The following is a 26,936-nucleotide window of genomic DNA, read 5'->3' as shown; positions in this document are numbered from 1 at the left end:
GTTGGGAGGGCAGGGGCAGTGAGGGAAGGGGAAGACACCAGGAGGATGCAGGGGGTCAGGTAAGGTGCAGGTGTCAGGGGGTTTGTGGGGGTGAAGCAGAAGGGCAGACATGGGGAGGGGAGAGGAGGGAAGGGATGGGCACCAGAGGGTAGAAGAGAGAGGCAGGGCAGGTGGGTAGAGGGAGGTGTTAGGAGAGGCGATGGGGAGGGGAGCTAGAGGAGGGGTTGGCACAGGAAGGAAGGGCAAGTGCAAGGGTCAGAGAGGATGGGGAAATGGGGCAAGTCCCAGGAGGGCTGAGGGGAGTGAGAAGGGCAGGAGCCAGGATAGCAAAGGAGAGTAAGTGGGGAGCAGCAGCAGGCACCAGGGGAGCAGATGGGGCAAGGGGAGGATGAGAGACATGGCAGCAAAAGGAAGAGGTGTATAAAACTTGGGTGCCACAGTGGCACACATCCGAATACACACACACGAACTCAATATTGGTGCACAAGACAAAACTCACTTCACTCATGGATGGAAAATCTTAGAGGGAATTCTGGTTCCCAACAACTCTTAGATTTGAACCTAAGCTAGTGTAGAAGACAAAAGAGCAGCAGAAGTGCCAGACCTCTGCTTAAAATGTTTTCCTTTTATTCTGCCTTTTTTGTTACTGCTATGGTTAAAGCTTATTGCGAGGGGTAAAAGGAAGCAGATGAAAGTTATTGTCTCTGGAACTTAAAAGATGTAGCATAGTCCCTTCTCTTCTGACCAATTTAACCTGAAAGACAGAGCAGTAGATCCATCTTTCATCAGTCTTTCTACCAAATAAGGCTTCACCCATTAAAGGACTTAAATGATCTGGCCTATCTGTCTGGAAAGGCTCAAGTCATGAATACTGGAAGAGAGTGATGTCAGATTGCTGAAGTGTCTGAAGCATCACACCCCTTTTTCTTTGAGGAGCGGGCAAGTCAAAATTAATTTTAGGTTTAAAGAGGGTTATATAAGAAATATACCTTATAATGAAGAAAACCAGGAATTGAGATATTACATATATCATATAAATATCTGGTTATTTCTCACATATTAAAAAGAATAAATCAAAGATTTTTCTGCTTTGCAACTTAGATGTTTAATATCCCTCAACTGTAATTAAGTCTCAAACAAAAGCTACACACAGAGGGCTCGTCTACACTGGCCCCTTTTCCGGAAGGGGCATGTAAATTTCACCAGTCGTCGTAGGGAAATCCGCGGGGGATTTAAATATCCCCCGCGGCATTTAAATAAAAATGTCCGCCGCTTTTTTCCGGCTTTTAAAAAAGCCGGAAAAGAGCGTCTACACTGGCCCCGATCCTCCGGAAAAAGTGCCCTTTTCCGGAGGGTCTTATTCCTACCTTGAAGTAGGAATAAGATCCTCCAGAAAAGGGCTTTTTTTCCGGAGGATCGGGGCCAGTGTAGATGCTCTTTTCCGGCTTTTTTAAAAGCCGGAAAAAAGCGGCGGACATTTTTATTTAAATGCCGCGGGGGGGTATTTAAATCCCCCGCGGATTTCCCTATTACGGCTTCTGAAATTAACATGCCCCTTCCGGAAAAGGGGCCAGTGTAGACGTAGCCAGAGAGTCTTTCAAAAACTACTCCAAGCACCTTTCTGAATAAATTTAGAATTGTGTTTTGAAGTCATGTTTCCTATTTTCTTTAAAGTATTAATTTTATTCAAGCAGCTATTAGGAAATGTTACGTAAAAGAAATACACAGAATAAGAATTACCTTAACCAAGTGAGGTCTCACTAGGGTAACAACGGATGTATATTTCTCTACCACAGGAGGAAATCCTATTTCTAAGTGGGCTTTGCAGTATCCAGAACGTTTGGATATTATATCTGACTTTTTACACCAAGGAACAAAGAGTTTGTAGTCCTCCACAACAGCTACGACTTCATACATTTCCTGCATGGAATATCTGGAAATAGAAACATGTTGTTGTTACCAGTTATAAACTGTATTAATGTAAATATAAAAGCTTCTGCGCTACTGTAAGTTATGTGGGCAATTCTGATATTTCCAAACATACTTGAGTTCTTGAATTTACAGCCTTAGCATACTTTTAATATTTTAATGGTAATTTATACAAATGGTGACTACATTGTGTAAAAAGCTAAATGAAGAACATTTCCATTCTAAAAATCATATAATTTTGTATCTTTTTGTGATTCTATCAAATGAAGACAATATAGCTATTCTAAAAAAAGGTATAGGTAATTTAACCTATTAAAACTTAATAAAGAATTGTAAAGCAGTTTGGCACAAATCAGTATTTGCCCAAAGAAAGCACAACATTGGAACAGACAAGGTACCACACGTTGGGATGAGATATATTGGTAAAGCTAGGTGGGGAAGCTAGCATAGCATTTACCCACCATCTGTTCTGTCAAGCTGCTGTTATTAGTCCCTTGTTTTCGAGACTAAGGTCCCAATCCTACAAACACACAAATGAGTAATTTTTAATTTCATACATATGACTCGTCCCTTATACCCGTAAGTGTTTGCAGGATTGGAGCCAAGTTACTCAGTATTACTTGAAAAAAAATTAATAAAAAAAGCTGAAAGCTCGTTTCAAGCTGTCTGCATATGCAATTGTTAAACATTGTTGGCACTAAATTTTAGAAGGAGGAGGAAACCTTTTAAATGGAAACCATTTAAATTTGGGTGAGGGGGCCCTAATCAACTTCTGTATCCAATTGACTTAATAATAATAATAATAATAATAATAATAAACCCTAAAAGAAGCTCTTAGGTTAAGATGCTGGACTTAATAAAAAAAATCCCCCTCCAACTTTTTGATAAATCAGAATCTCATTCAAAGCCTTAAGAAGAAAGGAAGATGGAAATTCTAGATTTGTTTGGTCTTGAAGTAATTTTCTAATGAAGTAAATGCAGAACAGAATTGTTACTGATTCTGATCCATATGCAAAGTTTTAGTCCATGGTAAATATTTATAGATATAAATGGTCAAACAAGGATATAAGTAGCTTGGGGGAAATGCATTTCCTGTTATTAACATTTTTCCTGTTATTAAGACTCTTTAAATACTGTGCAAGTGATTTCCACAAAACAGATTTTATACCTCTAGTTTAGACAAGTAAAACTGTAATAAATTCTACAGATTCTGTAATTCTGTAGATTTGTATCTTTTCATTCCACTCTTTAGCAAATCAGCCACATTAGCATGTTTTGCAAATCCACATGCTTTTAAAATATACACCCTATTTGAAGAAACTGTATTATTAGAAAAACAGATACAACTATGAGGCTATGTCTAACACTATGGGTTTTGCCGGAAACGGCAATGCAAATGAAGCACTGATTAGCATTTTCTTGCACTTCATTTGCATAATCTCTTCTGATGCATTTTTGTGTAAGAGGTTTTTGTGCAAAAACATGCATCGTGGACGTTTCCTTTTCATACAAAAACCCCCTTTTGCGCAAGATCCTTATGCCTCAAAAAAGGAGGCATATCCTCCTCTGTCTCTGATTGTCCATTGGGAGAAAAAAGTACCGTCATGCATCTTTCTGAAGAGACATGAGTTCTGAAACATGTGGGCATCATGCACCTTTCCTGACTATCCGACGTTGAGGTCAGCGAAGTGTCCCTTGTGATTCATGAGCGCCTGCAGCACCATAAAGTACCCCTTGTGGTTGTACTCCAAGGCCTGGTGGTCGGGAGTCAGGATGCAGATGTGTGTTCCGTCTATGGCCCCCCTGCAGATGGGGAAGTCCATGTTGGAAAAGTCATCCACGATGCTGTCCACGTTGCCCAGAGCAACGATCTTTTGTAGCAGGACATGGTTGATGGCTTTAGCTACTTGTACAAGCACAGCCCAGACTGTGGATTTCCCTTCCCCCGAACTGATTCCCGACTAAGCAGTAGCTGTCCGGTGTAGCAAGCTCTCAGAGGGCAATGGCCACACACTTCTGCACAGGGATGCCGGGTCTCAGTCAGGTATCCTGTTGCCTCAGGGTAAGGATGAGCCACTTGCAGAGTTTGAGGAAGGCAGTCTTGCACATGTGGAAATTGTACAGCTACTGCTGAGCGTCCCGTCCCTGCATGACGATGCAGTCCCACCAGTCCGAACTGGTCTCCTTCTGCCAAAAGCAGCATTCCACTGTGTCCAGGGGATTGAGAGGCATGCATAGTAGCAGGATAGCAAGAGCACCAGGACTTGGCTGAGCAGCACCTGCAGGCCATGCTGGGGTTCGTGCTCCTCATCGTGGTCTAGTTCCTGGTGGAGCAACATGCAAGCACTGCTGACGTACTGCACCATGAAGCGCAGCACAAGAGCCAAGAGCATGGTACTACTTTGCAGAAGCTCTGTCTCCATGGTCACAGTGCTATGGCATCCACATGGGTAACCAGAGCACAACAAAGCATGTGCCTACTGCGTCCCTTTTCTGTCTCCAGAGGTGAGAGTGAAGGAGTGTCACGTGGGCATGGAGAGGAGCTCCTAGAAGCACCCGTCAGTTTTCCGGACCAAGCGGACACCGGAAGTATCCACTGTCCTGACACACTCCCCAGGGTGCTTCCTGGGGCTCTGAGTCCAAGGCAGGCTCTGTTAATGTGAACGCACTACTTCTGACTACATTTGATTCTTCCCCATAGTAAGGGCGTGGAACTTTGAATTTGTAAATTTGGGTGCCCAGAAGTCGAACTTAGTAATCGCCTAATGTAGTCGAACAAAATAATCGCCTAATGTAGACATGTGTGACGGGGTGGAGCAACCCCGTCACTCGGGCGAGACGAACGGGGCCGCCACGGAGCAAGCAATCAGCGCGGCAGGCCCGAGCGGGGGTGGAGGGACGCGTCATCACGCAGCGCCGGGGCGCGCCGGTGACGACGTCAGAGGAGCGACGCCAGGGAAGGCAGAAAGGAGGGGGATAAAAGGAGCCGGAGAGGCCGGGGTAAGGGGGGCGGAACCGGCGGGACCGGCAGAACCAGCAGCGGCGGCGGGACCAGCGGCGACAGAACCAGCGGCGCCAGAGCCAGCGGCGGCGGGACCAGCAGCGCCAGAACCAGCGGCGGCGGGACCAGCAGGAGCAGGAGCCGAGGAGAGGGAGAAAGGAGCCGCGGAAGCCAGGCAAGGAGGCAGCGAAGGCGGCTGGGGACCCGCAGAGGCCAGCGGGGAACCGACAGAGTGAGGGCCGGCGGAGTGGAGCAAGACCCAGGGCGGGCTGTGGAACCCGGGAGCGGGGGTGTTTTGGGGTACCAGCCCCCCCTGCTACCACTGAGAGGGCGCCTCTCAGTGTCAGGGCCCTGGGTCGGGGTCCGGAGAGAGGGCGGGCCCGGACCCCCCACTCCGCCCAGAGGGCCAGAACCAAGGGGTACATTGGGCGCGGTCTAGTGGCAAATAGGAGGGGCGGCGGCCCGGACCGGTGACCCCGTGACATGGCCTCAGAGACTTTTGAACGAAACTGGTTTTGGTTTACCCAGTTATGACCCTTTGAAAGTCACACTTTGCTCCAAGTGGTACTTAAAAATATAGCCCATGGTAGGTTACATTGTATATGTTTAGCTACATATTCAACTCCTTAATTCTTCAAATGGACAGATTTTCATTTCCAAGAGTTTCTGGAAAACAACAGACCTAATTAAGAATCCTCCAACTGCTGCTCCTGTAGTCTATTTACTTCTACCTGCCCCTAACTCCTCAACCCATAACTCCTACCTGCCCCTAACTCCTCAACCCATAACTCCTACCTGCCCTAACTCCTCAACCCATAACTCCTCTTTCTTTTTTCTTTCTCCCTCCTGTTTTGTCTTTAACCGCTCTCCTTAGCTGTCTCCTTTCCCTATTATTCCTAATTATAAAAGGAAAACCCTTACTCAGTCCCATATCTGTATCCTTAATTTCTTAAATCTTTTAGCATGCCATGTACTGCCTAGTTTAACCTTCAATATACACCCATCAATTACCTCAGCAATTCCATTATCTTATTCCATCAGCCCTTGTCCTTAAATCACCCTCATCCTGTGTCCCACATTTTGTGGTCTTCCCTCAAACCTCCTGTTTAAACTTCACAGAACAAATTCCTTGGGGGGGGGGGGGGGCATAGACATCAGTATTTTCTGTAAACTGTGTGTCTGTGTGCCACTCAGAGAGATTTAAATGCCACCCCGCTGATTAGCAGAGCGCAGGCAGCTAGGTTGTTTGTTTCTAATGATGGGAGTGGGTCACATTAGCACATGCTTCAGTGCACATAAAATTTATTCTGCACATGGACTAGAAAAGATTAGAGGGAACGCTGATGGGCACTTTTATTTGTTTGAAGTCTTGATTACATTTATGGTGGTTTAGTACAAGTTAAGTGAGAACTGCCCATACCCACAAAGTGCTGAGCTCCTCCTAGAATACCCTGAATTCCAAAATGCACAGCATTTTTCAGGGTTGGATCCTAAAAAAAGGATGATGATGGGTTTAAATTAAAGATTAAAACATTTTAAGAAGTATTTGGAAAAAAAAAATCTGACCTTGATTTTTCTCCTAAAACAATTGGTGACGTGACAAATAATTACAGCAAATAGAACATGCAGCCCTTTTTCTTCTTCAAGTGTCCCAATGTCAGTCATCAAATTGAGAAGAGAGAGATCCTGAGCTCCGGTGCTTGAAGTAAAATATCCTGTTCACTTTCATTGTAATATTAAAGGCTTTTTTAATGAATTCTACCAATTTAAAACAGAGCTCCCCAAACGGTGGGATGCACCCCCCAGGAATGTCTGAGAGACTGGGTCAGGGCCTGGGTCAGCTCCCATGGGGCCAGGGAATGCTAGCCAGGCGCTCCCTGCCCCTAGCTCTGCTCCAGTCCCACCATCAGCCAAGTCTCAGACTCCCACCCCCCACTTGGCCCCACCTCCAGCCTTAACCACTGGCTGCAGCTTCATTCCTGGCCTGGGGATGAGGCTGGGAGCAGAGCCACACCTGGTGACAGCCCCATTCCCGGCCCCAACTGCAGCCTCTGTCCATATCTGGCCCACTCCAACCCCACTCCCAGTGTATGGGGGGAGTGATCCTCACATTTTGGGGGCCACTGATTTAAAAATAACTCCATGTTTAAAAATCATTTTAATTCCATCTTTAAATATGTCAAAAATGAAAATTTATGGATCCAGCAATAAAATCACATTGGCAAAAAAAATTTAAAAAAACCCGCAAGTGAGAAACATCTGGATTGTGGCCAACACTCCTTAGTACCAAGAGACCAAAATTTATAGTATTCTAACTAGGACGGGGGTTGGTAACCTTTTCAAACCAAGGAGCCAAACTACATCAAAATTCAGAACAAGTGATCAACAAATCAACATAATGATTAATGCATACATGAAACATTGTACTCACAGACTTCATTTAATGGGACTTCTGATGCTGCATCTTTCCACGCAGTTCTTTGAAGTTTTACATCATAACTAGTCAAATCCAGCTTCATGCATGCATGTCTTCTGTCACCCTTATGGCAGGGGGTTGGGGATTTAGGGGTGCAGGAAACTGGGTTGGGCTGTATGAGAGGCTCACGGCAGGGGTTGGGGTATGATGGACTCAGGACACAGGGTTGGGGTATGTGTGGGCGGCACGAGTGTTATGGCAGGGAACTGACGATGTGGGGGGTACAGGAGTCTAGGAATGCAAGAGTGTGAGGGGCTCAGGGTTGTTGGGGGGGGGGGGTGCAAGAGTATTAGGATGCTGGGGCCAGATGGAGTCTGGGCCCCAACTGGGAGCTTGTTGGCCAGGCTTCATTTTTAATGAAAGTAAAATAGTATGTCCAACACAAAAGGTTTCAACATTGTCTTTATTTATGGCAGAGGTGGGGAACTTTTTTTGGGGTTGGAAGCCACTCAGTTTGGGTGAAGGAGTTTGGACTGAGATCTAGGGCAGGGGATTACAGTGCAGGGGTTTGGATTGTGACCTAGGGCAGCAGGGGGCTGTGATCTGGGGCAGAAGATTAGAGTGTAGGGTCTGAGAGGGGATGTAGGCTCAGGAAGGGGGGCCAGAGAGTTTGAGTTATGTGGGGTAGGGGCACAGAGAGCTTAGGGGGAAAGGGAGGGAGAGGCAGGAGTGGCAGAGGCAAGCTCTGGTGAGGAGACGTACCACTGAGATTCCAGGCCAGCAGCCCAGCAGCCTGCCCTTCTCCCCGCACAGGCTGCAGAACCATGTGTGTTGGTGACTAAGGGCACGTCTAGACTATGTTTTAATTTCGAAAGAAGATAGGCAAATTCAGCGGGAATTTGCATATCTTCTTCCAATCGCTTTTTCAAAAGAGTTTTTTCCCCCCGAAAAAGCAAGCAGTGTAGATGTGGTTCTTTCGAACAAAAAAACCCTCAAAAATGGAGATTTACCGGTTCTTTTGAAAAAAGTGTTTGTTTGTTTTTTGTTTTCTTTTGTTTTTTGAAAGAATCACCTCTAGACTGCTTGTTCAGAAAAGCGATCAGAAGATAATATGCAAATTCCCGCCAAATTTGCATCTTTTCAAAAGTAAATCGTAGCCTAGACGTGCCCTAAGCCTGAAGAGAAAGGGGAAAATAGTGCTTTGCACTGCCTGCTCTTGGAAACAGGCAGCTTCCATTGGCCAGAAGCCAGCCAATGGGATTGTGCTGGGGGCAAGAGCAGCCGTGTAGCACCACTTCTCCCTCCCCTCCCAGTTTGTGAAACACAAATGGCCCCACAGCCACTTTTCTGAGCAGCGTGTGGGGGCAGAGCAAGCAGGGGAGTCTGCCTGTGGGCTCCTTGCTGCCTCCACAAGCCGGATCATTTTGCCCAGCCCTGCTGTAGTGCCAATGTGGGCTCCCTTCTAAGGTGGGGGGGGGGGGGAGAGGCAGAGGCTGGGCTCAAGCTTTAAGAGTCATACACACATAGTTCACTGAAATTCAAGGCTGGCTATGCCATTTCTTCCAAGGCAGAGTTTGAAAAGGAAACAAATGCAGCTAATATCCAGAACATGTGACTGGGAGGCCAAGAACTCAGGCATGAAATACTGGCTGTATTAAGATCAACGGGATTTGCTGTTGACTTCAATGGGGACAGATTTCACCCTGAGCTCTAACTCTGTGCTTTTGTTTCCCCATATATAAAACAAGGATAATGCATCTTCTCCACAGCCCCAATAGCAATTTAAAAAACTCTTAAAAAACTTCAAATGAAGGGTGCAATGTAAGTGCAAAGTACAGTAAACTTCCGATAATCCGGCACCTTTAGGACCCAGGGGGTGCCAGATTATCAGCTATGCCAGACTATTGGAAGGGGGGGGGCTATGAGGGGTCTGCGGTGGGGTGGGGGGATGCCACCCCAGACCCCTCATAGCCTCCCCTTCCAATAGTCCGGCTCTGCCCCAGGCGTCCCTGCTTCAGCCGCTACTGGTCAGTTTCAGCAGCGGCTGAATCTGGGACGCCTGCAGCAGAGCAGCTGGAGTGCTGCTGGGTTGGTCCTGTAGCGCCGCCACTCGGCGCTACTGGACCAACCCGGCAGCACCTCAGCTTCTCTGCCCCAGGTGTCCCCAAGTCAGCTGCTGCTGATACTGATCAGCGGCTGACTCCAGGAAGCTCTGCCTCGGGCTTCCTGGAGTCAGCCGCTGGTCAGTTTCAGCAGCAGCTGAATCGGGGACAGCTGGGGTGCTGCCGGGTTGGTCCCGCAGCCCTACGGGACCTACCCGGCAGTACTCCAGCTGCTCTGCCGCCAGCTTCCCCGATTCAGCCACTGGTCAGTTTTAGCAGCGGCTGAATCGGGGAAGCTGGGGGCAGAGCAGCTCCAATGGTCCAGCTGCCCAGAGCACTTCCGGGTTCCTGATGGTACCGGACCATCAGGAGTGCCAGACCATCAGAGTTTTACTGTATTAGCATATACTTGGAGCAAATTAGGAAAAACTAGTTGAGTTCATAACTTGGATATTTTGCAAGAATTTGTTTTCCACAGAAGCAGATTAAATGGTTACGGCATTCTTTTCACCAGAAGGAGTAGCATTTTATGTATGTATTTATTTTGAGTGTGAGTTTAATTTCTGGACAACACAATAATCAGACTAACCCCTTCAAAACTGGCTAGTGATTTTAGTGTCTTATTTTTTTTATATTAAATTTGAGACAATTAAAAAGGAACCTGATTTTAAGGGGAGAGGTGCTTTACACATTCTAGAAAGTCAGTCTCCTTTAAAATCATTAATCATCACAATCTTTGAATTTCTAGTATTTCTGGTTATCTACAACAATTCATGAACACTAAATGCACACAGTCATTTATAAATCTATTTCCGTAGTTCTACTATACAAACCCTATAATTCTTCTCTCAGAATATTCTTTTCTTTTGTTTACAAATGGTGCAGCAATGTTGAAGAAAGTTCTTCTTGCGAAGGTATGGTTTGTGACAGATCCTTGCACTGGAGGAATTCTGCTCACCAGAATACCACAGGAAGCCAAGTGCCTGCAATTGTGAAAATATTTTATTATAATGTGTTTTGGATTAACAAAACAAAATTTAAATGTCTAACCTCAGTGCAGACAGGGCAAGTAAGGTACAATAAAATATATCTTACCCACCATCTCTCTCTAATATCCTGAGACCAATATGCTACAATGCTGTATACGCTGGAGTGAGACATATAGGCAATTTGTTTGACCTTAATGCTGAATTTATTTTTTATTCAGATGTGAAAATGAGCTTAATAACAGTCTGTAAGCTGTTCAAGATGCAATGTTAACCTTTTTTGCCTTTGGCAAAACTAAAAATAGCTCAGTCACAGGGAAAAAATTGGCACACAGTAAAATACAAAGGCCTTCCCTCAAGACTTGGCTTCAAGTCAGTCTGAAGCCATACAGTAAACTGAGTTCATGAATATGACTTGCAGAACAGCATTTCCTGCTAACATATAAGTAGTATCCAGCAGTCTCTTCTAATACTTAGTCCCAGTCTCAATATGTGAACAGAAAAATAAGTTAGGACTCTGGTATACACAGTGAATTCCATTACTAATACAGTCATATTTTTATGTTTCAGATCATAAGAAATGTTTTTTTCCCCCCCTCTCCTCTTACTTCTCTTAAAAACAAATTCCTGGCTACATGGTCTTTTGGAGAGGAAACTACATTACTTATTCCGCTTTAGACCTTTGTTTCTCCTGAAAGAGTTAGGATAATCATATATAAATCTTGAACTCAAGTGTTTTCAGAAATAAAACCTCACCATTTACTTTTCAGAAATATGTAAGAAATTTTAAAGGTCATATCTGTATTCTGTCAATACATTTAAGATTATGGACAAATACAAAGCATATTTCAGTTTGTAAATGTGAACCACCACATATTTATAGATCTTTCTACACCTGGGGTGGGCCAAAGGGCCTCCACGGGCCAGATCCAACCCGTGGCGGTCCTGACGCTCCCCTGCCCCCAGGCTAATCCGGGCCTAGGGACTGGGGAGCATGCAGCGCTTGAGTCAACCCTCACAGTTGACTAAGTGCCACGCTCCAGAGGGCAGAGAGCAAGAGACTTTGTGCTCCCCCCACCTCCAAGTCGATCAGGACCTGAGGACAAGGAAGCGCACAAAGGGTGTGGAAAGATTATGCATGCTCTCCCACCCCCAGACCCTGATGGACCTGGGGGCAGGAGGGTGGAGTGCAGTGTCTCCTCTCACCACCAAGGGCACGGGCACCTAATGAGAACCTCCAGCTGTTTAAAACAGCTGATGGTTCTTTCTGGGGAGGATGGGAGCAAAGACTTCATGCACTCTTCCACCCACAGACCAATCAGGGTCTGTGGGCAAAGAAGCACAGAAGTGCCCTGACCCCGCCTCTTCCACTTAAGACCCCACCCCTTCCAGGGCAGCCCAGGGCCACTTAATTTTCTGAAGTAGCCCCTGGTCCAAAATTATTGCTCATCCTGATCTACACTCTTAAATTCGCAGCTCTGCTTGAGTTGGGAACTCCCACTGTTAAGAAGCAGTATATGTATTTTAAACAGTTAACCTCATAGTCTTGATAGAACTCTATCTTTTTAATGCACTGATGCCAACTATTATCTATTAATGGTTACTCTTCCCGTAATATTTGAATAACTATTTGGATTTCAATCGTATTTCTAACATCACAATCAGAGCTGTAACTTTAGAATCAGTCATATGGATGAGGAGTTAAAAATGGAACTGACCTTCCCCAATAAGCTGAAAGTTTTTTTACATAACGTACTGATGGACGAGTCTCCTTAAGCACTGAAGGCTAGCAAGTTATGATAACCAAGTGTAAAATGTCAGCTATTTAAAGGAAGAAACTATTAACTTTTGCTGGCCTGTGATAGCAAAACACACACTAATTTCCCACAGTAACCAACAGTGTAAACTTATGGAGCAGACATTCAATACATCATGAAGCATCACATTATGCACTCACCTCAAATAATGCTGTAATTATACAAGCCATTTTGCAAACATTCTTTAAATACAATCCCTGCTTAGAGGCGCTTATATAATAGAAATATCTACTTGCATAGCTAAATTCTATTCAAAACTATCATGACAAAAATGCTTAAGCCCTAAGAACTGCAGTAAGTAATCCCTGATTGTACAACTACCCCTAGGGCTACACTTGCATTTAGTTCTGGATTTCTGTCTGCTGACATGGTAAACAAATCTGGGAGAGAATTCAGAAGACAGTGAAGAACACAGAGTCTGCAAAGATAAAATATGTATACATTATGAGGTAATAAAGTAAGATGATAGACTACAACTACTTAAAATTGTAACCACCAAAGACACAAAGGAATTACTACAGACTGTATAGGAGATACAATCAGGAGTATTGATATGAACTCAGGGAACAGAAAGTTAGGCTGAATATGTTGAAAATCCTTGAGAGTGAGATCTATTTGATTTTAGGGCAGTTGTATCTCAAAATTTAGCAGTACCTTGGGCAGGATGCTGCAAGGAGTAACATAGAAACAATCTTAGTGTGCCAGAGAGATTAATAATTAATAAATCCATATCAATACCCAATTTCTATGAATCTGGCCAATGCACTCAGAAAACCTCGGACCTCTTAACTACAGACCAATTTAAAAAAATGAGAGTTATTAACTATGCATAGTACCTTGTCAAAAATAAATGTGTATTTCTATTTCTGTAGTGTTACAGTAAAAATACTTAAAACCATTGGTCAGCTTGACTTAATTTGCAGTTTCCAAATCCCAATACTAAAAGTTACACACCACAACACAAAATAAATAAAAACAATGTTTGAGAAATAATTGCTGACAGATAATGTTTGGCTTAGAATTTTAATACCATTCAAGGCAGATGGTATGATAGACATAAAAAGAAATTCCATGGTTAAAAGCCTGGTGAGGTTTCATATGAAATACTGTTTCATCCATTTATATAATTTTGATTATATCTGAAAATAAAACGTATCACAAGAACGTGCTGTCTTTTGCCCTGATTCAGGAAAGCATCCTTATAAAATATCACTTAAATACGTGCTCAAGCCCCACTGATGCCAGTGGGACTTAAGCATATTTAGTGTATATATATATAGATATATATGCACTCTCCTGAATCAGGCAGGCTCTTAACTCTTGCAAGGTCACTTATAGTAGCAAAGTATTTACTTATATAAAACAGTGCTTATTATTCATCCATTTTCAAACCCTGAATATCTCCAATTTTCAAATAGAAAAATAGATGTAGAGTATTAGTGATTCATTCAGGGCCTCAGAGGGCAGATAGCAGCAGCGCTCATGTCAGAATTCAGAAGTACTTGGTTTCTAGTCCTGCATTCACCCCTCCCTAGCAATAGGACAGCTAGCTTTCAAATCTTAGTATACTTTTTACTATTACAGTAAAACCTGTGTTATCCAGCATGCTCAGGGATTAAGGTGTTCCGGTTATCTAAAAATTCCGGTTATCTGTGGGTCCCAGCTGCCCAGCCCAGCTTGGGGCAGGGTGTCTGGCCAGGAGGGAGGGTACAGGAGGGGTCTTGGGGCAGGATGTCAGAGCATGCTGGGAATATGGGGGTCTTGGCAGGGAGAGGGGAGTGAGTGAGGGGGATTTGGCTGCAGGGTCTGGGCATGAGGGGGGACGCCTACCTGGCCTGGCACCCTGCTGCAGTAGGGAAAGCCTCCAGGCAGCATGCTCTTGTTTCTCGGGGTGGGAGAGGGAGCTCAGTCCCCCACCCCTCCCAAGCAGCAAGGAATGCAGCACCAGGTCAGGCTTCCCACTGGCAGGGAATGGGGATGGTGTAGAAACCCCAACCTTCTCCGCCAGACCAAACTCTGCCACTTCCCCAGCAGGATGGGGAGGGGTGTGGTGGAGAGAGAGTGGCAGTGCATGGGGGGCAGCAGAGCCCAAGCACGCCCTGGGTGGGGGAGGGATGGGGGGACAGCCGAGCCTGAACAGAGTTCTGCACAGGCAGCAGTTTAAAAACGCCAAGGTCCAAGAGCCGCTACTCAGCGCCTCGGATCTGGTCACCCCTCCTCCTCCCAGCAGCAATGGCCATTGTAAAAGCTTCCCCGTGGGACAGAGGCCCCGTGGGACAGGGGCAGTCCTGTGGGATGGCGAGGGGGCTGCACCATGCGCGGTGGTGGGCCAGCTGCAGTGGGTGGTTGAGTGGCCAGAGCCGTGCAATGCCAGAAGCCCGCATCTGCCGGCAAAGCGCCAATGGGAGCTGCCTACGGACTCTGCAGGAGGCAGAGGAGTCGAATTTTTTCATTGAACCCTTGCACTATTTGGGAAACACTGCCCTAGGAAATTTGCCACTTTCTAAAGTTTTCTGGGTAGTTAAGTGCTGGATAGCACAGGTTTTACTGTATCTAGTTACAATCATTTACTGCTTCACCTCCCAATGCTAGGGCAGGAGCGAGCAATTATTTTTGATGGGAAGCTACTCCAAGATTTTTTTAAATGGTCAAGGGCCACACTCTTCCATGATATTAATGGAGGAGGCACAGGGTCTGGAATGGAGGTTGAGTGCAGAAGGGAGCTTGGGGTAAAGGGATGCATGTTGTGTCTGTGAAGAAATTTGAGAAAGGGGGCAGTTATGACCTGGGTCTCAGGACTGGGATGCAAGAGGCAGAAAGGGCTTGTGGCCTGGGGCAAGGGATTGGAGTGCAAGGGTTTGAACTGTGACCTAGGACAGGAAGGCGTTGTAACCTGGGACAGGGTGTAGGAAGGGGTACAGAGACTTGTGTTGTGACCTAAAGTAGGAGGGGACTGATCTGTGGCAGAGGACTGGGATGCAGGGGGGGATAGAGGGTTTTGGGTTGTGACCTAGGACATGGAATTGTGGTGAAGCATTTGGGAGGGGATATAGGTGCAGGAGAGGGTGAAGAAGGTTTGGCTTATATGGGGTAGAGGGACAGGAGTGGGGGAGGCAGAAGGTTGGGGGAAGGAAGAGGCTGGGGTGCCAGAAACAGGTTCTGACTGGGAGGCTTACCTAGGTTACTCCCAGCCAGCAGCCCAGCATGTTTCTCAGGCAGGCTCTCTGCCTGCCCCGTCCCCACACAGGCTGCAGAGGTCATGTGCATCTGTGAATAAAAGCTGGAGAGGATGGGGGAAGTGGTGCTTTGCACGCTGCCTGGTCTTCAAACAGGAAGTTCCCATTGGCCAGAAATCAGCCAATGGGATTGTGCTAGGGGTAAGGGCAGAGCATGAAGCCTTTGTCCTAGCCCCAGTGGTGAAACACAAATGGCCCATCAACAACTTTTCTGAGTGGTGTGCAGGAGGAGGTGGGACAAGCAGGGAGTCTTCCTGACGCTCCATGCTGCATTCGCGGGCCAGATCCAATGGCTTGGCAGGCTGGATCTGTCCCGCCAGCCTTATTTTGCTCATAGGGCAACTATGGTACCAGATGGCTACGATTATTCACAGAACAAGAAGTTACTACTGTATCTAATATGCTCAAATTATATACCAGGATTTTTATTAAATTTAAAACAGAGCTCTAGGTTTTTTTAAGATTAAAGTTTATTAGACTCAAGTACTAAAAGAGAGAGATTTAAGAAATGATAGAAAAGTCAGATTAGTACTAAGGATGTGCTAGTATAACCATGCTCATAGCATTTCAAATGTCTATTTCATAAAATTAACGTCATCTTTTGGCTGTTTTATGGCCTACGATCCTATGTAACATAAGCTGATCTCATTCCATAACCTGGTGGACGTCAATGTCTCCCACATTAGTTAGTTTGGTGCTCAACACACAGGCAGAGCAAAGCACTCACATTGGAGGGGTTGTAAGCAGCTGCCCAGTGTTAAAATACCACAGGCAACTTTTCACAAAATCGAGCAGCATTCCACAGTGCTCCTCTCTGCACTAGGTGACAAGGAAAAAACACAGGCCAAAGTGCTTTATATTAGAGTGTATGTCTGAATGTCTCCTCCTCTTTTATTAATAGCACATCATTTATTAGAATATTAATAGGTAGGCAGAAGTATGTATTTAACACTTGTATATGCATATACCAAAGACAAGTTTATATAGTTTGGTATAGCATGGATCTATAGCTAAGCATTTGGTAGATCATTAACAGAACTTATAAAAAATTAGTAATAGATACACTCCCCATCATTCTTTGTCTCCCGGTCACGGATTGACTTAAAATCCTGAACACATCATCATTTTAAGACAATTTACACCTGGATCAAATGCACCTATGTACCACATTTAAAAAATAAGTTATAATAACCATATTCCAGTATTATTAGGTAGTTTTCCAATAAGGTTCTATATAACAGACTTTTCTGTGTTAGACATGTTTCTGGGAATGGAGTTTGTCCTCAAAAACCATACACATTAAATATTTTTAAAGGGCTACTTTTATTTAACAAAGATTAACTATTTTAATATCCCAGCCCACATTAAATTTCATTTGAATGTGTACAAGTCATAAAATGATTGTTTTTTCTCCTCCACAGAGGAAAAGAGCAAGATCCTACATATTTCTAGTTCAGTCCTTGTGTCAAACAACTGAATGTTGTTTATGACATCACGAACTGATTTCTATTCCAAACTTATTACCAGTTTTAAGCGGGAGGGAGAGGGGAACCATACAACACTTCACCCTTAACATAAAAGGCACACCCTGCAGCTCCCTAATAAAGAAGGCTGAATTTCACTCAGAGAAATAATCTGAATTCATTCTGTTTTCCAGATGAAAACGAAGGAAAACATAATCTGCCTATATCACTGAAAGACTAGGTTTAACAGAACTGTCCGACACACAAAGTGGGTAGCTCTTGACTCTTAATCAACTTTGCATTTATTAAAATGTCATGACAAATCTTGAAACATGTTTGAAATCTACCCCAAAATGATATATGCTTGGGTAAAAGGGAGAGTGAAAGTTTGTAAATTGTTAATTCTTTACATTTCCTTTCAGACTTGATCTTCAAAAGACACTAAAACAAGTTACAAAGTCGGCCCTTCAAGTCACAAAATAGGATCCAATGTATTATCTCCCTCATTGGTTAAAGTCAACAGCCTCTTAGAAGGTTAGTGGGAACAAGCACTATCCAGGCTGTGCCTTGGGGCAGAAAGAGACAGGGAAGAACCATACACAGCCCAAAAAGTTTTTGATAGAAATGTAGCCGTGTTAGTCTGGGGTAGTTGAAGCAAAATGCAGGACAATGTAGCACTTTAAAGATTAACAAGATGGTTTATTAGATGATGAGCTTTCGTGGGCCAGACCCACTTGATCTGAGGAAGTGGGTCTGGCCCACGAAAGCTCATCGTCTAATAAACCATCTTGTTAGTCTTTAAAGTGCTACATTGTCCTGCATTTTGCTTCAAAAAGTTTTTAGCACTCCAAAAGTAATAAGGGGAGAGCAAAAGACGTTGCCACAGCTAAATTAACTATGAATAAGGAACACAGTGCTAAGGTAGAACCAAATCTAAAGATGCAATTTCCTAAAATTACCCATTTACACAGGAATGTACCTATATTGCAAGTCTCAGGATTAAGGCCTATACCCACTAGGTAGTGTGTGTGCAAAGGAACTGCCTTTCCGTTACTTAAGCCGTCCGGGAACTGAGAAGGAAGAGACCGTGCAGGGCGCTGCCTCCTCCCCGCTTTCCTCCGCTGATCCAGCGTGCCGCGCAGTGAAGTCTGCACCATATCCCCGTGGCGGTATCGCCCCCTCGGTGATCTACCCGCGTGTCGCCCCTGAGCAGGCAAGAGCCCGGGGATCCTCGACCCCAAATCCTCAGCCCGCAGGCTCCGACAGGCGCGAGCAGTTACTCTGGGCGGCGCCGACGCGTTCACTCTGGAGCCGACTGACGGCGCGGCGAATGCCAATGCCGTGCATTGTGGCCCCTCCGCGCCGGATGCAGCGAGCAGGGGCCGCACCTCACGCCCGAGGGAGGGTCCCACTTCCCAGGCGGTGGGAGGAGGAGGAGGAGGCGGCGGGGGCAGTGCGAGACCCCCCCGCAGCCCCTTTCCACCGCCCCACGGGCGCGCGACCGGCCGGACTCTAGGACCCTGCCTACCTGAGCACGCTCCGGTGCGGCGCCGTCAGCCGCTCGGCGAGCACTTTCCCCAGCACCCGGCCGCTGCGCGCCATGTTCGGCCCCGCTGCCTCACCGCCCCATCCTGGTCGGTCACCCTCGCGGCGCGCGCCTGCGGCCAGCGCCGTGACCCGCCCCCTCTCTAACACACCAATCAGCGCGCAGCGGCCGCTCTCCCGCCGCCAATCAGCATCCCCGAATGCCGCCTCGTCCTTGCGACGTGAACCGTCAGGCCCTACCTTCAACACACCCCCGCCCACACCCACCCCATGACTCGGGCGCGCGAGCGCGGGCAGGGCGGCGGGGCCGCGCGCAGTCACGAGGCGGGGGGCGGGCTTTGGCGGGGTTACATAAGGCTGAGCGGGACGGGGCGGCTGCGCACAAGTGCGCGAGCTGGGGCGGGGCGAGGCGAGGCGAGATAAGGCCCTGGGGCGCGTCTGCCCCTCGCGGGCTGCGCTTCAGGGGGCGGAGCCAGCCCCCCCCCGCCCGCCCGCCCGCCCGCCCGCCCGCCCGCAGCTGCTCCGCTACGGCCGGTCTCGGGGCTCCCTCTCGGCTCCTGCCCGGCCAATACAGACTCGCCGCTGCTCGGGCCGGGCGCCAGCCCGCCACTGCCTGCCGGCCTGGCCTGGGGCCCCCGCCCCTCCAGTTCCCCCGCCCCTCCCTGTAGCCCCCGCCCCTCCAGTTCCCCCGCCCCTCCCTGGAGCCCCCACCCCTCCAGTTCCCCCGCCCCTCCCTGGAGCCCCCGCCCCTCCAGTTCCCCCGCCCCTCCCTGGAGCCCCCGCCCCTCCCTGTAGCCCCCGCCCCTCCAGTTCCCTCGCCCCTCCCTGTAGCCCCCGCCCCTCCAGTTCCCTCGCCCCTCCCTGTAGCCCCCACCCCTCCAGTTCCCCCGCCCCTCCCTGTAGCCCCGTCCCTCCAGTTCCCCCGCCCCTCCCTGTAGCCCCCGCCCCTCCCTGTAGCCCCCGCCCCTCCAGTTCCCCCGCCCCTCCCTGTAGCCCCCGCCCCTCCAGTTCCCCCGCCCCTCCCTGGAGCCCTTGCCCATCTAACTTTTCCCTGTAGCCCCCACCCTCCAGTTCCCCCACTCCGTCCACCCTTCCCTGTAGCGCCTACCCCTCCACTTTTACCTGCCTGGGCACTTATTAATGGATCTCAAAGCCACCGTGTTGTTTCAGGCCAATTCCACAAGCCAAATACACAGGGCAGGATTGGAACTTAATTTCATTTGCAGGTTCGATTCCCATCATAGAGATACGAGTAAAGATATTGGCTGGCTAGCAGGCTACCTTCCACATCTGAGGAAGTGGGTCTGGCCCGCGAAAGCTCATCATCTAATAAACCATCTTGTTATGCTACATTGTCCTGCATTTTGCTTCAACTACCCCAGACTAACAGGGCTACATTTCTATCACTATTCCACATCTTAGTGACTTAACCAACTAAACAATGGGCACTTAGAGAAGGTGCAAATTGTTCTTATCACCTCCTAGTAACTTGAACACTCTAATTCACTCCCCCCCCTTCCATTTCCCCCTTCCCTTATTTATTCTTGGATCTGAAATGTTAATGCTCCAGTCATCTGAAGTGGGTTGTACCCACAAAGTTCATGATACCATCTACATGTTTTGTTAGTCTTTAATGTTTTTATATTTATTATTCCTAAGGAGCACTGGTGGTGCAACTAAATCCAAATATTACTACTTTGTGCACAGCAAGGAAGAAGTTTACCTTGTGTATTTTACTCAAATACAAATGAAGGTCTGGGGCTTTCAGGGTTATGGAGTCAGCTTGGTGACCCTGAAGAAGTTACATACCTAAGCAAAGGCTGCATGTAGGCCCATTTTCCTGGTATATGGGCTCTAAGGGTACACCTACACTGTGGTACCATTTTGGGATACTACTGGTATTCCAAAATAGCATTTTCCATGTCTTCACAGAGCGCTCATTATTTGGAAATATCTTTCAAAATAACGGCCTTGCTATTCCGACATGTCGGTAAACCTTGTTCCGCGAGGCTTATGGGACATTTCAGAATAGCGGTCAATTTCAAAATAGATTCTTTTGAAGTAAGCTCAAAATAAGCTATGCAATTTGCATAGCTCAAATTGCGTAGTTTATTTCAAGCTAAGGATGCTAAGTAGATGTATGCTAAGGCTACGTCTAGACTGGCACGATTTTCCAGAAATGCTTTTAATGGAAAAGTTTTCCGTTAAAAGCATTTTTGGAAAAGAGCATCTAGATTGGCACGGACACTTTTCCGCAAAAGCACTTTTTGCGGAAAAGCGTCCGTGCCAGTCTAGACGTGCTTTTGTGCAAAAAAGCCCCGATTGCCATTTTAGCCATCAGGGCTTTTTTGCACAAAACAGTACTGTGCTGTCTACACTGATTTGCGGAAGAGGGCTTTTGTCCGAACGGGAGCAGCACAGTATTTCCGCAAGAACACCGACGATCAGCTGATCCAGCGCAGCGTAGCAGTTTAGACAAGGCATGGTCTACAAGGGAAGCCTTTGTCGACCACTCCAGTAAACCTCGTTTCATGAGGCATACCGGAGCAGTCAACAAAGGCTTCCCTTGTCGACCGCGCCGCATTTAGACTGCCGGGCTGTGCTGGATCAGCTGATCGTTGGCACAGTACGGTGGCCATTTTTATTTTAATTTGACTATGAAGAATAAACTATTTTACATGGCTCCGTCAATAGAGCCATGTAGTCTAGACGTACCCTAAATGAATTGCTATTAGCAGGGCTCGCTGAACCCTGATCGTTCTGCGTATGCACAGATCACCCGAACCCGGCTCTTCCAGGTTACAGTCTACTTGCTACTTGTATAATTTGTCGGGCCCTGGCTATTAGAGCACACCTCATTAATTTTACTTTAATTTTTCAAAAATCCTTTTCTAAAAGAGTGTGTGGAATTATGCACTTGTAACCTTCCTCTATGAAAAATAGTTCTTACTAAATTACTGAAAAAACAATTTTGTACCTAGAACAAAATTTGAAATGCAGAGGTCAGATAGTTCAGTTGCAATGAGTCATTTTGAAAATCCTTGCTTACTTTTTTAAAAGAAATCCTTTTCTTTCCCAGTGATAGAAATGTAGCCGTGTTAGTCTGGGGTAGTTGAAGCAAAATGCAGGACAATGTAGCACTTTAAAGACTAACAAGATGGTTTATTAGATGATGAGCTTGATCTGAGGAAGTGGGTCTGGCCCACGAAAGCTCATCATCTAATAAACCATCTTGTTAGTCTTTAAAGTGCTACATTGTCCTGCTTTTCTTTCACCTGAGCCTTTTCAAAAGATATCCTCCCCAGAGTCATCTATAGTATCATTACTATTAACAACTACATAAAGCTCATCATTAAACAAGGATATAATCTCTTTGGGTGGTTGAAACTGTTTGCAACAAATCTTATTTCGATGCATATAGGCCCTGATCCTTAAGGTATTTTCAATTAGACTGTCCTGCAGTCTGTTCTTTAACTTGGTTTTTATCAAGTTCATTTGTGACACTGTACATTCCACAGCTGCAATGCAAAAGGGCAAAGTAAGAATAGTAAGGACAATAAATTCCTAGCTCAACAAACTCTTTATCACCAACTTCATCTCTGTGTTTTGCAACTTCTAGCTAAACTGTGCTATCTTCTGTGTTTATCCATAAGACTGCCCCCAGATTTCTCCACTGTTGTTTCAACTTGATATGATTCCCTCTACGTAAGGACAGAGAAGACAGGGTTGAGAATTCAGGTTTTATAGGTCTTAGAACACTGAAGGGCTCAGAGCACTGATTGATTCTAGAAGATGGACATTTGGAGGCAGTCAGAGCTTTATTTGCTTAGCAAACTCAAGGATGCAGTCTCAACATCTGCTCTGCTGTATATGAGGAAATACTTGCATTTATTAACTCAGATTGCAATGCTGATCCAAAGTTAAACTCTGATCAGGCTATGTCTACACTGGCAGCTTCTTGCACAAGAACTCTTTTGTGGAAGAGTTCTTGTGCAAAAACTCTTCTGGAAGAGAGTGTCTACACTGGCATGTGCTTTTGCGCAAGAGATGTGCTTTTGTGCAAGAGCATCCATGCCAGTGTAGACGCTCTCTTGCGCAAGAAAGCTCTGATGGCCATTTTAACCATAGGGCTTTCTTGCGCAAGAAATTCATGTTGCCTGTCTACACTGGCCTCTTGCTCAAGAACAGTTGCGCAAAAGGGCTTATTCCTGAGCGGGAGTGTCAGAGTTCTGGCGCAAGAAGCCCTGATTTCCTACAGTAGAACGCCAGTTTACTTGCGCAAGAACACAAGTGGTCAGTGTAGACAGGCAGCAAGTTTTTGCGCAAGAGCGGCTGCTTTTGTGCAAGATTGCGCCTGTGTAGACACAGCCTGAGGCTGCATCTATACTGCACCTCTCTTGTGCAAACGCCTATGCAAATGAAGTGTGGATTAGCATATTGCCACACTTCATTTGCATAATTAATTAGGGGCCATTTTTGCACAAGAGGCTTTTGCGCAAAAAGGAGCTGTGTAGATGGCTCCTTTTTGCACAAAAGCTCCCTCTTGCGCAAGAGCTGTTCTTCCTCATTTTTTCAGGAAGAACAGCTCCTGCTGAAGAGGGGGGTTTTGCTCAGAAAGGACCTATCTACACAGCTCCTTTTTGTGCAAAAGCCTCTTGCGCAAAAACAGATCCTAATTATGCAAATGAAGCATGGCAATATGCTAATCCACAATTTATTTTCATAGGCTTTTGCGTAAGAGAGGTGCAATATAGACGTAGCTTGAGACAGGCATATAGTTTCTATTAGATTTAAATTTATGATGCATGACCATGTTATAAAGACACACTGTTTCATGATTCTTTACACCAAATTCTGATAAAACAGCATTAATTAGGCAACAAGATTAACTATTTCAAGTTGAAATAACTTGTTGATCCTATTCGTTTTGTGAACAAGAAGTTGCAGAAAAACAAGATAGAGTTTATTTACTGGATCAGCATACATTTGATAGTGGAGTTCAGCAATGTAGTCACTTTCATCATTTCTTATAGACTGAAAGTAGAATTGAAGGAACAGAAGTTTGACACCATGTAGATTCAAGCACAAGGCCTTTTATTACACACAGATGGTAGAGTGTCACTTCGCTTATTAAGCTCAGTGATACTGCCAAACAATTGATTACAATAGATTATATAGGGTGCCAATGGATGGACAGAAGTGATGGGGTGGGAGTTCCTGAGCCCTGGATAGGTTCTAGCAGCAAGACATAATGAGCACAATAAGCCAATAATTTAAAAGATTACATCATTGCTCTGCCCATAGCTCAGGTTAACATGTTTGCTATTACACAGATGTTTTCCCTCAAACTTTTCCTCTTGCAAGGTATAAGTTAAGTCCTGATTTCAGGTCCATGGAAATGGCGGGTGGCACTTCCCAGACAGGTTTGCCCACAGGTACATTCCCAGAGGGTCTTAAAGCAGAGAGAACAGTAAACAGTACACAGCAATGACAATTGCATATGGTTTACCAATGCATCCCCTTGAGCTCAGGTTGGCATCTGTGAGGGATGAATGCTAAAACTTATGCTGACATGCTAGCCCTCACCCTGAACTCTGGTTGGCATTCAGGGAGTATGTACTTGTTATCTCTTCCTGAACCACAGAATATAATCTGAGGCCCCTCTCTGCGAGTTATGTGCCCGTAACTCATAAGTCCCCCAATTACTGCTCTCCACCTTGGGTTCTGCAGTCTCAGCTTGTTTTATGTTCAGTTATACAAACAAGGTTGTCTCTTGTCTATCTCAACTTTTCTTTAGCCAAATATTGTCTATTGTTAGGACCCAGGCCTCAGACCAGGCCTGTCCAGTTTGGGCATATGTGAGAGATTCTTAACAAAGACTGTGATCAGGATCCTACGTTCATATTATTGGGATTTTGGCTCTTCAGGAATGTCAGCGTTTCATACGGATCAAGTACTCTATTAATACAATGGGTGGGGATAGGACTACAACCACCACCCTGTGATCCCCAGGCAGATAGAATCATAGAACCATAGAGCTGGAAGAGACCTCAGAAGGTCATCAAGTCTAGCCCTCTGCTCTAGGTGGGACCAACCCTGGGGCAGCCAGTTGTGGCTGTCGGATAGCTCCCATGGTGGGCAGGTGTGGGGGGCAGGAGCAGGCTGGGAGTGCAGGGTCTTGGCGCAGAGGCAGTGGGGGGTGCAGGGTCTGGGTGGCACTTACTTTTTTTTCCCAGTGTCTGTAACAGGGTTGATTCATTGTAGTAGATGCAGATCTCTCCCACATGGCAGCCAGCCGCTCCACAGAGACAGAATAAGTTAGCAGTCCAAGGGCTGAGTGTGGAATGGAACCAGGAACACAGGGCGTCTGGCTGGGAGGACCGGTCACAGATGGGAACTGGTCCACTCAGTCGTGCTTCTTGTAGCTCTTCAGGCTGGCCATGATCCAGCCTGCCAGCACCAGGAAGGCCAAGAAGAAGGTGCTCAGGCCAATGATGGACTCCAGTGGCCCCACAGAGCTCTCCAGCAGGTGTGAGTGCACGGTGCATGCACGTGGCGCAAGGCAGAGGTGGAGCAGTTCACAGACCAGTGGGGACATGGCCTTGGCAGCAGCAGGCAAGGTAGCGGCCAGGTACCTTCACGGGCAAGGTAGCGGCCAGGTCTGATTTTGCACCCTGCACTGTTCTCAGGCTTCCTGTTCCAGGCATTGCTTCTTGCTGCTTCATTGGCCGAATCTGGCCAATGGAGCAGCAGGAAAAGTTTCCCACAAAGTCGTTGCTTTGTTCCTCCAGCCAGGAAAAGGGGAAGGGGAGTACATGCATGCAGAGCCATTTGCGGCTCCAGCTTCTTCCCCTGTCATGAATAGGAGCTGCGGAGGAGAGTCTGACTTCTCTGGAGAGCGAGGAAAAGGGTTAAGCTAACTTTGGAGATGCACCTGAGAGGGGGACTTTGGGCATTCAGCCAATGAAATGCAGATAAGGAATTTCAAAACTTAGCAATTTCTTCCAAAACCTCCTCTGACACCTAATCCTGGGACAATTTCTCAGATTTGTCACCTAAAAAGAATTACTCAGATTTGGGAATCTCCCCAACATCCTCAGCTGTGAAGACTAAAGCAAAGAGTTTATTTAGTTTCTCTGCAATTATCTTATTGTCTTTGAGATGTCCTTTAGCATCTCGTCTAGTGGCCCCACTGGTTGTTTAGCCGGCTTCCTGCTTCTGATATACTTAACAAAATTTTGCTATTACTTTTTGAGTGTTTGGCTAGCTGTTCTTCAAATTCCTTTCTGGCTTTCCTTATTATATGTTTACACTTAATTTGACAGGTTTATGTGCCTTACTATTTTCCTCACTAGGATTTAACTTTTTCTCTCTTAGGTTCCCCACCCCGAAAAAAAATCCCACTTCAATTCTTAAACTTAAATACTATAGCCTTTAAATGGCTCACACTCCCAGTTAAAATAGTTATTTTGAAAATTGGAAACATATGTATAAGGGATTGCCGCATTGACTTTGCCATGGACCTCGTGAAGCAGTGTTTCTTAAACTTTTTAAGACTGAGGAATACCAAACAATTTTTTTTTAATAGGGAACACCAAAGATCTTTTTGTCAAGCCAAAAAAAAAACAAAAAACCAACAAAAACAAAAAACAAAAACAAAAATGAACAGCTCCAGGGAAAATTTGATGAGCAAAAGAAAAAACCTACTGGACCTGGGACACCTGGGGGTTGAAATGCGCCATGACCCCCCCCCCTCCCAGAAGACTGCCCTAATAACAGTCTGAAAACGTAGACCACAAAAAAGTAAGGATAATAATAAACAAATGGTAAATGAGGTCATGTGTCTGGCCGGAAGGGAGGGTAGACGAGAGGTCTTGGGGAAGAATGTCTGGCCAGGAGCGGATATTGGGGCAGAGTGTCTGGCCAGGAGGAAAGGTGCAGGAGGGGATTTGGGGCAGGGTGTCAGAGCAAGCTGGGAATGCAGGGTCTTAGCAGGGAGAGGCGCTTGAGGGGGGTTTGTATGAGGGGCCTGGGCATGAGGGGGGGACGCTTACCTGGCTTGGCACCCTGCTGCAGCAGGGAAAGCATCCTGGGAGCGTGCTCTTGTTCCTTGGGGGGGGGGAGGGGTGTGAAGGGGTGCTCAGTCCCATGCAGTGGGGAACCCAGCGCAGCTGCACTACCAGGCCAGGCTTTCTGCTGGCAGTGCAGGGGGAGGGGAGAGTAGAAACCCCAACTGTCCCCGCCAGAATAAACTCTGCCACTTCCCCAGCAGGCTGGGGAGGAGCACAGGGGAGAAAGAACAGCAGCGCATGGGGGAAAGCAGAACCCAAGTGCACCCCGAGGGGGGCAGTAGAGACCAAGCACACCCTGAGGAAGGGCAGCAGAGCCCAAGCGCACCCTGGGGAGGGGGCAGTAGAGCCCAAGCACGCCACGGGCAGGGA

At 46.5% G+C, this 26,936-nt stretch overlaps 1 protein-coding gene and 1 pseudogene across 2 annotated transcripts in view; both read right to left on the bottom strand.

The window, feature by feature from the left end:
* COQ10B (coenzyme Q10B) overlaps window positions 1-18,634 on the bottom strand; it is a 33,367-nt gene extending 14,733 nt beyond the window's left edge. Inside the window, exons 1-4 of one of the 2 annotated variants that reach the window (XM_075934252.2) lie at window positions 18,479-18,598; window positions 16,215-16,306; window positions 10,282-10,431; window positions 1,741-1,933 (exon numbers count right to left, since the gene is read on the bottom strand). In XM_075934252.2, coding sequence (XP_075790367.2) covers window positions 1,741-1,933; window positions 10,282-10,431; window positions 16,215-16,285 — 414 coding nt within the window. In that variant the 5' untranslated portion in view covers window positions 16,286-16,306; window positions 18,479-18,598. Of the gene's footprint in view, window positions 1-1,740; window positions 1,934-10,281; window positions 10,432-16,214; window positions 16,307-18,478 lie in introns of both variants that reach the window. The other variant, XM_075934251.2, reaches the window with a different exon arrangement.
* Window positions 18,635-21,780: 3,146 nt separating this feature from the next.
* LOC149524095 (uncharacterized) lies at window positions 21,781-25,538 on the bottom strand (annotated as a pseudogene).
* Between the last annotated feature and the right edge of the window lie 1,398 nt (window positions 25,539-26,936).

This window comes from Pelodiscus sinensis, chromosome 7 (genome assembly GCF_052426305.1).
Source record: "Pelodiscus sinensis isolate ZL-2025 chromosome 7, ASM5242630v1, whole genome shotgun sequence".
NCBI lineage: Eukaryota > Metazoa > Chordata > Testudines > Trionychidae > Pelodiscus > Pelodiscus sinensis.
This window is presented reverse-complemented; position numbering and strand designations above follow the sequence as displayed.